General features: G+C 43.1%; 1 protein-coding gene across 1 annotated transcript; it reads left to right on the top strand.

Moving 5' to 3' along the window:
- Positions 1-10,735, top strand: TEX36 (testis expressed 36). The gene is made up of 4 exons (XM_006080428.3): positions 1-141; positions 6,876-7,007; positions 7,687-7,767; positions 8,732-10,735. The coding sequence occupies exons 1-4, from the start codon at positions 91-93 to the stop codon at positions 9,038-9,040; spliced, it is 573 nt and encodes a 190-aa protein (XP_006080490.2). The 5' UTR covers positions 1-90; the 3' UTR covers positions 9,041-10,735.
- Positions 10,736-11,467: the final 732 nt, after the last annotated feature.

The raw sequence follows: 11,467 nt of genomic DNA, 5'->3' as shown, positions 1-11,467 counted from the left end.
CAAGGAGGAGTGGCTTCCCAGGCGCACAGCTCATGAGGCCATGGAGGGATAAGAGCACCAGTCTCAGCCCCCTTCAGTTTCCCACACAAAATGGTCAAAGGGAGACGCTTCAACCCACCCTTAGACAAGGACGGAAGATGGGTAAGAAGGCTGATAACCTCTCTCACCTTTCTCAGGACACAGTGTGGTCAGGCACAGAACTGAGCTCAGATCCTACTGCTGCTACTTCCCATAGTATGACGTCTGACAAATCCCTTCATCCCATGTCAGTTTTTTCACCTGTGAAATGGGAATCTCATATCCGATTCTTGGAGGATCAAATGAAATTAGTCTGTGCATAAACCACTAAGCAGACTGGTATCTTGTGAATGTCCACGAGGTAGTAATTGCTGTGTTTCTCTGCTTTTTCTGTTTTTTATAACGTCTATCCTCTGACATGGGCTTCCCAGGTGGCGCTAGTCGTAAAGAACTCACCTGCTGATACAGGAGACATAAGAGACTTAGGTTTGATCCCTGGGTCGGGAAGATCCCCTGCAGGAGGGCATGGCAACCCACTCCTATTCTTGCCTGGAAAATCCCATGGACAGAGGAGCCTGGCAGGCTGCAGTCCACAGGGTCACACAGAGCTGTTCACGACTTAAGTGACTTAGCAGGCATGCATGCATCTTCTGACATACTAATTTATTATATGTGTGACTTTTCTCTCCCTCCTAGAATATAAATTCCATGGACCTGGTATCTTTGTCTTTTTTTCCCACTGGCTGTATCACAGAAAACAGTGGTACTAACCTCTTTTAGGGCAGTAATACATAGAAATTTTTTTAGAGATTTGTTTAAAGGAAAAAAAATTGAAAATATCTTGGAAAATTGGGGCCTGAAGGCTTAATCTCAGTCTTTTTATCTGTTAAATGGAAGCATAATATACCAAGGTAAGAGGCCATGGTGAGGATGAATGAGACAATTGATACAAAGGTGCTTAGCATAATGCATGGAAGCACTGTTACTATTATATACATAGTATATATGAATATATGTGATAGAAGTACGTGTGTCCACCGTGCAGAACCCATGGATACAAAGGGAAACTCAGCAAGTTGAGCATATCTGGGTTTTAGTACCCACAAGATGGGATGAGGAGAACCAATCCCCTGCAGATCTCAAAGGATATATGTTTATACTGATATTCTTTCCTGTTGTATACCCTGCTCCATTCCACAAAGGTTTAAAGTAATGAATGGAAAATATTCAAAATAAAGTATAAGGTATATAAAAATAAAACCTCAGAACCAGTTTAAATATACTTTAAGAGGCTGAGACTGGGAAAATATATAACATAGAAACATAGAAAATGGAAAATATATAAAATACATAACATAAATACGCAGGCCATATTGCTTAAACAATAGATATTTGGAGTCAAACAAATATGACTCTGAGTTTCCTGGCAGCTAAAGTGAGATGGGAAATATAGTGAACTACTTACACTAACTGGTCAGGAAAAAACAAGTGTAAACTTCTCAGACTAAATAGCTTGGCCTCTTTTTATCATCTACAGTATCAGGATTATGTTTGACTGAATATTATTATAAAAAGCTGACTACAGAGCCTTCACCAGAAAAGGGTTTGTGTTCCTTGAGTAACAGTGATGCTGAAAACTCAGCTGCTCTGTGCACCGGTGCTGAATCAAATCTCAGAAATAGGATTTTGGGTGAAGTAAAAAAGGATAACTTTATAACTTTGCCAGGCAAAGGGGGACACAGTGGACTCCTGCCTTGAAAACGTATGTCCCAGCTTGGAGAAGATGGTGAGAAGTTTTATAGTAATGGATCAAACAGGGTGTGATCAGCTTGTGGACATTCTTCTGATGGGTTGGTGGTGAGCTAAGTGCGAGTCAGCATCATCAACCTTCAGGTCCAACCAGTCTGAGGTCGATGCCCTTGTGGGCTGCATACCATCGTTAACCACTGACTTCTCCCTCCTGAGGGGTTTCAGTATTTGCAAACGAGCTCAAAGCTGCCGTGGTGTGCATCCCTCAGTGGGGAACCAGGACCTTGCCCCAAGGCTACACTGTCATTTCTCCTGACTGTTTCTCCCTGGTCTCACGTCCCCTCCTTTCCCTAATTAACAACTGCTTGAGTCTGCCCATTAGAACTCAGGGAAGTCTTGGAGGCTGAAGGAAACCTATTTCCTGACATCAAAGAAATGGGGGGACACAGAACGGCATTGGGCTTGGAGGCCCCCAGGGCCCTGCTTGGAATCAACAACCAGGGCAGAAGGAGGCAATTCAGGGCTGGTACAGATGCCCTGGGATGTCTTTGGAGGCCCAGGTTCTTCTCAGCCTCTCCTATCACCCTCAGTGTGGTGTCAGCTCAGGCAGGTAAATGAGGAGAAAGTCGAATTGCAAAAAGCCTGTCAGTTGCATCCGCCCTTTTTCTTGGAGAAAGCAATCACTTTCCCAGGAGCCCCACCCACAGACTTAGGCTTTCATTTCAAGGGTCACTGTCCAATTTAGCTGCAAGGGAGTTGGAGGAGGGTTTTTATTTTTTTGACCAAGCCTCGATCTTAGTGCGACCTTAGCTCCCTGACCAGGGATTGAACCCACGTCGCCTGCAGTGGAAGCACTGAAAGTGTGAAGTCTTGACTACTGGGCCACCGAGGAAGTCCTCGGGAAGTATGTTTTAAACAGCCATGTTGCTACTCCAAAGTCAGTGTTCTATAATAAGGGAGAAATCGAGAAAGAGCATGGCGTCTCCTACTGGGGATCCTAGGAATGTACCAGGAACCAGTTTAAGAAGGAAGACTTTATCTCCCCAAAGTCTAACCAGAGCCTGCGGTGTGGGTCTCCTTTCTGCTGCCAGCACCTAAGACAATAAAAAGAACAGTGCTGACATGAAGTTTCCCTAAGTAACTTGTAAACGAGTTGGGAAAATTAAAGAAATTGTTGGTTTTGCGTCAGCAGCAGCCCATTTGGGAGACAGTAATTGCCACATTGGAGGTGACAGTCATTTCACAGTTGACCTTGCTGGTGGTGATCTGGCTTTTGTGAGTAGAAAAGGCACTCTGCACACACGTTCCCCTTCCTGTTTAATATTTCAGTCATTGAGTGATTGAATGCAGCAAAAATTTCACTGCCAACTAGTTAAAAAGCTATATTTCATGGTTACAATATCTAACAGAAGGGTTTATTTCACAGCTATCATGTTATAGCCATTAAATATATATTTTAAAGAGTGAAATTAAAATGCTAGAGCCACTTTTTTTTTTTACAGTGATTTAGTCCATAGTGTTGCAGAATACATATGAACTCAAGTCAGTTGTCATTCAGCTGGTGAGAAGAACCCTTCTAGATGTAGAAACACTCCCTACCCATGGCCTGATTCTCCATAACTTGGAAAAGCAGATTGGAGGTAGAGAAAAGGGAAAGGCTCTGAGTTTGGAGGCCCTTTGTATTATTTATACTTACTTAAAAATTGCTTTAAAAACATAAAAAAATGTATATATAATACAGAATGAATTAGAAATGGATAGGCTGACTTTGAAATTTTTCTATGGTATATTGTTAAGTGATGAATTTAAGCGAACTCCAGGAGATAGTGAAGGAAGGGAAGCCTGGTGTGCTGGAATCCATGGGGTCGCAAAGAGTTGAACACAACTGAGCGACTGAACTACAAGAACAACAATGTTAAGCAAGAAAAGCAAGTTATGCTGTAGAGCACAGGGTGCTCAGCTTGGTGCTCTGTGATGACCTAGGGGGGTGGGATGGGGAAGTGGGAGGGAGGCTTCAAAGGGAGGGGATATATGTATGCTTATGGCAACCCACTCCAGTACTCTTGCCTGGAAAATCCCATGGATGGAGGAGCCTGGTGGGCTGCAGTCCATGGGGTCACTAAGAGTCGGACACGACTGAGCGACTTCACTTTCACTTTTCACTTTCCTGCATTGGAGAAGGAAATCCCAGGGACAGGGGAGCCTGGTGGGCTGCCGTCTATGGAGTCGCACAGAGTCGGACACGACTAAAGTGATTAGCAGCAGCAGCAGCACAGCTGATTCACTTTGTTGTACAGCAGAAACTAACAGAATATTGTAAAACAATTATACTCCAATAAAAATGGAAAAAAAGGAAAATGAGGCACAAAATAGTATGAGTTACATGGTCCAATTTTTGTATAGCAATGTAAGTCCCCTTTGTAGGTACAGGTGTTTGTGAAGGAATATATGAGAGCTATTGTTGTTATTATTTTTAATCTGGGATGACAAGAAGAGGAAGGAGAGGGTAACCAAAAGTTACTGGGTTTGTTTTTGTTTTTGTTTTTTTAACCACTGGCTGCCAGGGAATTCCCAAAAGTTAACTGTTAAATTTTTTAAGGTATTTGTAATTTTTTGAAATCACTTTTATAATACAATCCTGTGTGCATGGTAAGTTGCTTCAGTCGCGTCTGACTCTTTGTGGCCCTATGGACTGTAGCCCACCAGGCTCCACTGTCCATGGGATTCTCCAGGCAAGAATACTGGAGTGGGTTGGCATGGCGTCCTCCAGGGATTCGTCCCAACCCCGGGCTGGAAGCCACGTCTCCTACATCCTGCACTGGCAGCCGGGTCCTTTACCACTAGCACCACCTGGGAAGCCCGATACAATCTGCATGGGATTCCTTCCTTGTGTTTTTCTTTATTGTCTGAACTTTTAAAACCATGAGCAAGTATTATAACTCTAATCAAAACCAAAGACGATGATTTTTGTTGTGGAAAATGAGACAATGTAATAGATGCACTCAATTAAGAAATGTTTAAATGATGGCAAGGAAGCCTTCCTTTTCCCTGGTGCCCTCCTCCAAAGGGACCCTGTCATTCATTCACGGCAGGGCCGGTCCATATTACGTTAGCTGGTTCATGTGGTGGCTTCCTTGCCCTTGATCCCTGTCCCTGCTCTGCTCACCCCATGGGCTGCCACTCACACGTGTTTAATAGGAACTCTGTTACTGAGATGTATTCTTGGAAATTATGTAGTGTTGTTTTGTATGCATGGATTATTTATTTCCATAAATGGTGCTGGGTTACAGAGCTCATTCTGTTTCTTCTTCTCCATATTGCTATGTGTCGTATAAACCATTGCTTCTCATTTTCTCTGCCAAAAATGCCCCACTGAGTGTACCATACAGATGACATAATCTCTCCACCTTTTGACATAAATAGTCGCATACTAAATGCGCTCTTGTGCAGAGATTAAACAAAAGCCATAGTTATATGTACAGTTATATCATGACTTGAGAAGGAATGGGAGAAAACAACAGTGTTAACCAATGTCATTGTAATCCCACAGACAAGGAGGGACTGGCCTTTGGTGTGACAGTGGGCTTGGCGATAAGGGAGGGGACAGCTGTGAGCAAGAATAGAACCTGTCAACAGCTAGTGAACACTCCCCGGGTGCATGCATTTTTCTCTTTTAATCACATCTACCCAATCAGGTGGAGCTTCCCCAGGAGCTCAATGCTAAGCAATCCACGTGCAATGCAGGAGCCACAGGAGACGCAGGTTCAGCCCCTGGGTTGGGAGGATCCCCTGGAGGAGGGCATGACAAGCCACTCTAGTATTCTTGCCTGGAGAATCCCGTGGACGGGGAGCCTGGTTGGCTGCAGTCCATGGAGTCGGGAAAAGTTGGACGTGACTGAAGCAACTTAGCATGCGTGCACTCTGTCAAGTAGGTTATTATTATTCCCATTTTACAGATAAAGAAACTGGGATCTGGAAAAATTAAGTCTCTTGCGGAAGGCTGACCTTCTAGGAGAGAGAGCTGGGATTGGACCCAGGAACGTTGAATCTATTGTCTGTGACCCACCCCCACATTATGTTACCTCCCTTTGCAAGAATTTTCGCTGAGTTGGGGTCTTGTCTTCTGTTTGTATCTTAGTTTCCATTCATATTTCTCTCCTAGAGATCGCCACTTCAAAGGCCACTTTGTAGGAGTGGCTTTTAAGAGCTGCTGTTTATGTAAAATTGGGGTGAGCTACAGTGGCCATCAAGCAGGGCCCGCACCCCTCTTTGGGAATGGACTCCTGCTGCTCAGAGTGTGGCTTGGTGGGGGGAGGGGTCCAACCCTAGATACTCCTTGGCTGAAGAGAGCTGCTTCCTCAAGGTCAGTTGCTTCCTGGGTCCTCCACCTTCCTCTCCTACCAGTGACTGATGCACAAGAGCCCACAAGGGTCCAGTCCTCTCACTCCAGCAGGCCGACTCTGAGAAGCCACTCCGTGTCTAGAGCTCACTATGGGGTTGGTCTAGACCTTCTTTGGGACCTCCTCCCTCAATCCAGTCCTGTTTCCTTCCCTCCTGTTCACAGAGAGATACAAAAGCCCACTCCCAGCTCACCCCTGGCATCCAAATAATCTTCCTACCCTCTACCATCCTACATTTTCTGTAGAGACTCAACGCGACCCTTCTCACGTTCCCGTGCCCTAAGGTGCACCCCCTACCTGCAGGAGGTTGGCTCACCCCTGGGAACATGGGCTGAATGCTTGGCCCCGAGTATGGGGCACTCCCTGACCACCAGGAAGGTCTCAGATAACACACTCTGTCTCCTTGGAGCTCATTGGCTCCCTCTCATGGGACCGCACCCCCCACTTACCAGGCCACGAAACCATTTCCAGGCTCCAAGCAGCAGGGTGGCCCCTGTAACTTGAAACGGCCGGCAGCAGTGGCCTTGGGCCATGACAATATTTTTTGTCTTGGAAAGGATACTTGAAAATTACAAAAATTATGCCATTTCCATAGCATGCCAGAAGCACCCAAATTGCATTTTAATCCTTTTACAGAGGAAGCCCTGATACTTGGCTTTGAGATTCAGATGTGTCTGGTTTTAATCAAGGCGTGTGCTGTTTTTCCAGTTCCCTCACATTGGACTAACACAAAAGACGCCAGAATCCATCACAAGTACGATGTTGAAAGAATCCCACAGTCCACGTTTATCTCGGCAAGTGGAGGAGAAGCTTCCACCGATCTACAAAGTGCGGGAGAAGGTGAGTCCAGGGCGCTGGCCACGTGCCCCCGTGGCTCTCCAAGTGGGTGGTACTGCTTGGAGGGAACTGCTCACTAGCTCTCCCTGGATCCCGACGTTCTGGCAGGATCCTCACTTCATAGTTGTTCACCATGGCTCCTCAAATACTCTCTAGAAGGAACTACCTCCTGGTCCAGACGATAAAGTTACTCTTCTATGAACAGAGCTCTTAACACCCATGTCTACCTCCCTGGCCAGTTCATGAGCAGCTTAAGGGGCTGCAAATGGCTGGTGGTAGAAGCAGGGTTGACTTCACACTTAGCAGCCCTGGACCAGAGAGCTCTGGTCTACTAGGATCCTTATTGGCCAGATGAAGAAGATGGCTTCGGAATTCCTTTCCAGTCTTCAATTCCATGCCTACTCACTTTCCTTTCCTTGCCTCTCAATAAGATATTTTAAAGAGAACTTGTTATAATTTTAAGAAAGCTGGCAATGAAGTGGAGTTTCAAAGCCTTGAGCTGATGTGCACACCTAAGCCCTCGCCCCTGTGCTGTTTGCTCCATCATTGTGGATGGGTTTAGTTCTCACTTAGAGGTCAACTTGCCTTCTCCGTCTTCCTTCCAGGCCACTGTAGGCAGGTTCTAGAAGCCTGCTGTGGTTCTGGTGTGTGCCTTTTTATCTCTCCCCTCGCTCTTTTCCAGCAAGCAGTAAATAACAACTTCCCCTTCTCTGCTCACGACAATCGTCACAGCTTTCAGGACTCTGGGTTCTACCTTGACTCTGTGAGTATTTCTCTCCACATTGCCAAAAAAATGAACAGCGACATCAGGGCTCTTGATTTTCTGGCCTCAAAACTGGAATAAAATTAAAGCCTCATAACAGGTTACCAGGGGGAATAAAAAGCGTAAATTCTCAAATTCCCACGTGGCTATCAAAATCCACGCCAGCCTCCCTTCTGCCTAGGTATTTTTTGTGTGTGTGAACTTCATGCTTATCGAAGTGCTTTCCCATAAACTGTCTAATTTGTGAGCTTTTTTTGTGAAGATCTGTCATGAGAAGGAGGGATTGCCTATGTGTGTCTCTGGACAGCAGAGCCAGGACCCATAAGGAGGCTCAAAGGAATGGATGCGGAGTTTTCATGATATAAAGAAGGAGTCCCTACTAACTGTAGTTATCTTGTTCCTGGAGATGGTGTTTCCCCATCACTGAAAAAAACCAAGTCTGATAGCGCTGGTTGGTGGTGGTTAACACAGCACTGTGCAATGGAAATAGATATGCGAGCTGCATATGTAATTTGTAAATTTTGTAATGACCACATTAGTAAGATTTGAGGAGGAAGCCTGGGTAGAGACCCAGGTGCTGCTTCCTTCACGGGAATCCTCTGGGATGGGAGAGAATCCTCGGATCTCTCGGAATAAGAGCCCTCCCACTGAGTGCTGGGGATGCAGCCTGAGGTGGATACAGCCGCCTGGGTGTAGAGGACCTACTCCGGCTTCCTGGCTGTCCAGGCTGGGGTGTCTTTGGTTCAGTCCTCCGTGTCTCTAGAAGCCCAGCCCCTTGGGTGGGAGTTGAAGACTGCGAAGATCAGGAGGTTTTGTCAATTTACAGCCTCCCACAAGTTGATAAAGGATGCCTCCTGTAAGAGTGGTCATTTAAACACAAGATGTCGTGGAGGTGGCTTTAAAGACCTCCAAGCTGTGTGGCCTTGAATATCTTCCTCCTAATCTGCTTGTGATCCTTCTCCAGGGCTTGGGACGTAAGAAGATCTCCCCAGAAAAAAGGCAACACGTTTCAAGAAATTTCAATCTTTGGGCATGTGACTATGTTCCATCTTGTCTCGATGGCTTTTCAAATAACCAAATATCATATGTTTATAAGGAAGCTGTGGTGGTCCCAATTTTCAGACGCTTTCCAAGACATCATCATGAGATATGGAACACTTTTAAATTTATGCCCCAGCAAAGCTATACAGAGTTTTGGAAAAAGAATCCAAAAGTAAGGTTCCTGATTAACAAAAAGACCAGTTCTCCACTAACCCTTCCAGAAGATCCTTGATGTTTTGCAATACTGCTATTTCGTTGGACATTCTACAAGTATGTGTTTTCTGATGCAGCACTGATGTTCGATATCAGATTTGTTTAGAATTATTTAGAGAATGTAGACTGCATGTGCTGTATTGCTGAGATGATGTTTTCTTGCAGTGATAATATAAAGATTAAAGTCCTTATATAGAGAAACCAGAATGGCAACAGATAACCTTACCACTCCCCCACCTTGAAAATATTCTAATGGTTTTAATAAGGTTGAAAAATATTCAGGCCCTTATAAAATAAAGATATGTGATGATATACACATTTTAAATGAATATGTTTGAAAGGAAAATGTGCTTAAATTTAAAAATTGCCACATCAACTTCAGGGAGAGTTTTAAAACTACATGATTAATATAGGCTTACATTTTCATCTTGAAATTTCAAGGAAAATAGAGGAAGCTGGAGTCCCCTCTGATTTTACTGCATCTCTAATCCTTGTCCCCAGAGAAAAAGCTCACCGTTTGTTTTTGTTCTGTACATTTACAATCACATGTATGTGCACAGCTATGTACAGATTTTGAACATAAACTGTTTATATAGAACACGCGTTCTTGGAGTACATAAGTGATCTTGAAGTTCTGGCGACGTCAATAGGAATAGGTTGGTTTGCTTTTTAAACTACTGCACTGTATCCCCTAAGTTGGATGTGCCATGTTTATAAAAAAAAACTGTCTTCCTAATGAGCACTTGAATTGTTTCTAGTTTGGGGCTGGAAAGACTTGGTGCTACAGGACATGCTTGATCAGGCTCTTTGGGTGGGTGTTTACATGTACTCTAGAGTCAGCTCTGAAAGTTAGCTTTGTTACTGCTGGATTGGACCATATGCGTGGTTTTTATTTGTTTGCTTTTTAACATTTGGCTGCACTGTGCAGCATGTGGGATCTTAGTTCCCTGACCAGGAATTGAATTCGCAACCCCTCCACTGGAAGGATGGAGTCTTAACCTCTGGACCACCAGGGAATTACTTGTACAAGGTTTTAATCTGCCAAATCACCTTTAAAAAATGACTGGACCAATTAAACTTCCACCAACAGTATCTGTGAGTTTTTGTTTCTCTCCCCCCCAAAATTATCTTTTAGATATTGAAAGATACCTAAGGACAAAAACTATCTTGTTATCTTATTTTGCATTCCTCTATCAGTGAAGCGGACCATCTTTTCCCACTCAGGGGTCATTTCTATCGCCCTTTGAATGGAACACTGTCACCCTCATTCTGTATCAAAATTAACTTGTTTCTATTTAAATATCTTTTCTAGGTGAATTTTAGAATAAGGTTTCAAGTAAATCCACTGGCAATTTGATAGGAATTTCCCTGAATTGAGATATTCATTTATAAAAGAATTGACATCTTTATACCATGGTATATCTCCCCATCTGTTCAAATATTATTTTATATTCTTTAACAAAGTTGTATAATTTTTGTCACAAAAGTACGAGATGTTTCTTTTCTATGTTTATTCCTGTGTACTTTGAAATGTGGCTATTTTGAATGTATGTATGTGTGTGTGTGTTTAAGTTATACTTTTTGGTTAGTTTTATCTGATGCATAAAAAAGGCTATTGATTTCTATATGTGAATCTTGTATTTATCTGGATAAACTTCTTAGAATAAATTTTAAAATATTCTAATAAAATAAAAATAAAATTTTATTAATTTTTCAGTTGATTCTTTTGGATTTTCTATGTGGATAATTATATCATTTGTGAATGTGATAGTTTATATGATTTCTAGAATTTATAGGGCCCCTCCATCTTTTTGCATCAGGTACAATTTGAATATTAGCACAGATAGTGCATATGCTTTCTTATGTCTGAATTTATTGGGGCTGATTCTAACGGGTCACTCTGACATCTGACTATCGTTGTGGGTTTGAGATAGGCAACATTTACCTAGGTAAGAATATTCTTTTGTATTCCTACTTTCCTGGATTTTCCCCCCTAAGATATAGATCTTTAAGTATATGTACATGGGAAAAGTTTCAAATTAAATAAAAATAAATGGTAAAAAGCATTTTCTTTCACACTCCTGACTCCCAGTCTCCATTTTCTCTCCCAGCGCCAGCTCTGTGGCCTTTTTAAAAAGTTATTTCTTTTTAAAAGTTGAAGTATAGTTTATTATAGTGTCGTGTTAGTTTCTGGTGTACAACAAAGTGATTCAGGCATATATATAAAATGTATGTATATTCTTTTTCATATTCTTTCCATTATAGTTTATTATTATACAAGATATCGAATATAGTTCCCTGTGCTGTACAGTAGGACCTTGTTCTTTGTCTTTTTATATAAAACCCCATGGATGGGGGAGCCTGGTGGGCTGCAGTCCATGGGGTCGCGAAGAGCCGGACACGACTGAGCGCCTTCACTTTCACTTTTCACTTTCATGCATTGGAG

The sequence above is a fragment of the Bubalus bubalis genome, chromosome 23 (genome assembly GCF_019923935.1).
Source record: "Bubalus bubalis isolate 160015118507 breed Murrah chromosome 23, NDDB_SH_1, whole genome shotgun sequence".
Classification (NCBI taxonomy): Eukaryota; Metazoa; Chordata; class Mammalia; order Artiodactyla; family Bovidae; genus Bubalus; species Bubalus bubalis.
The sequence above is the reverse complement of the archived record's forward strand: the minus strand, read 5'-3'. Positions and strand labels throughout refer to the sequence as shown.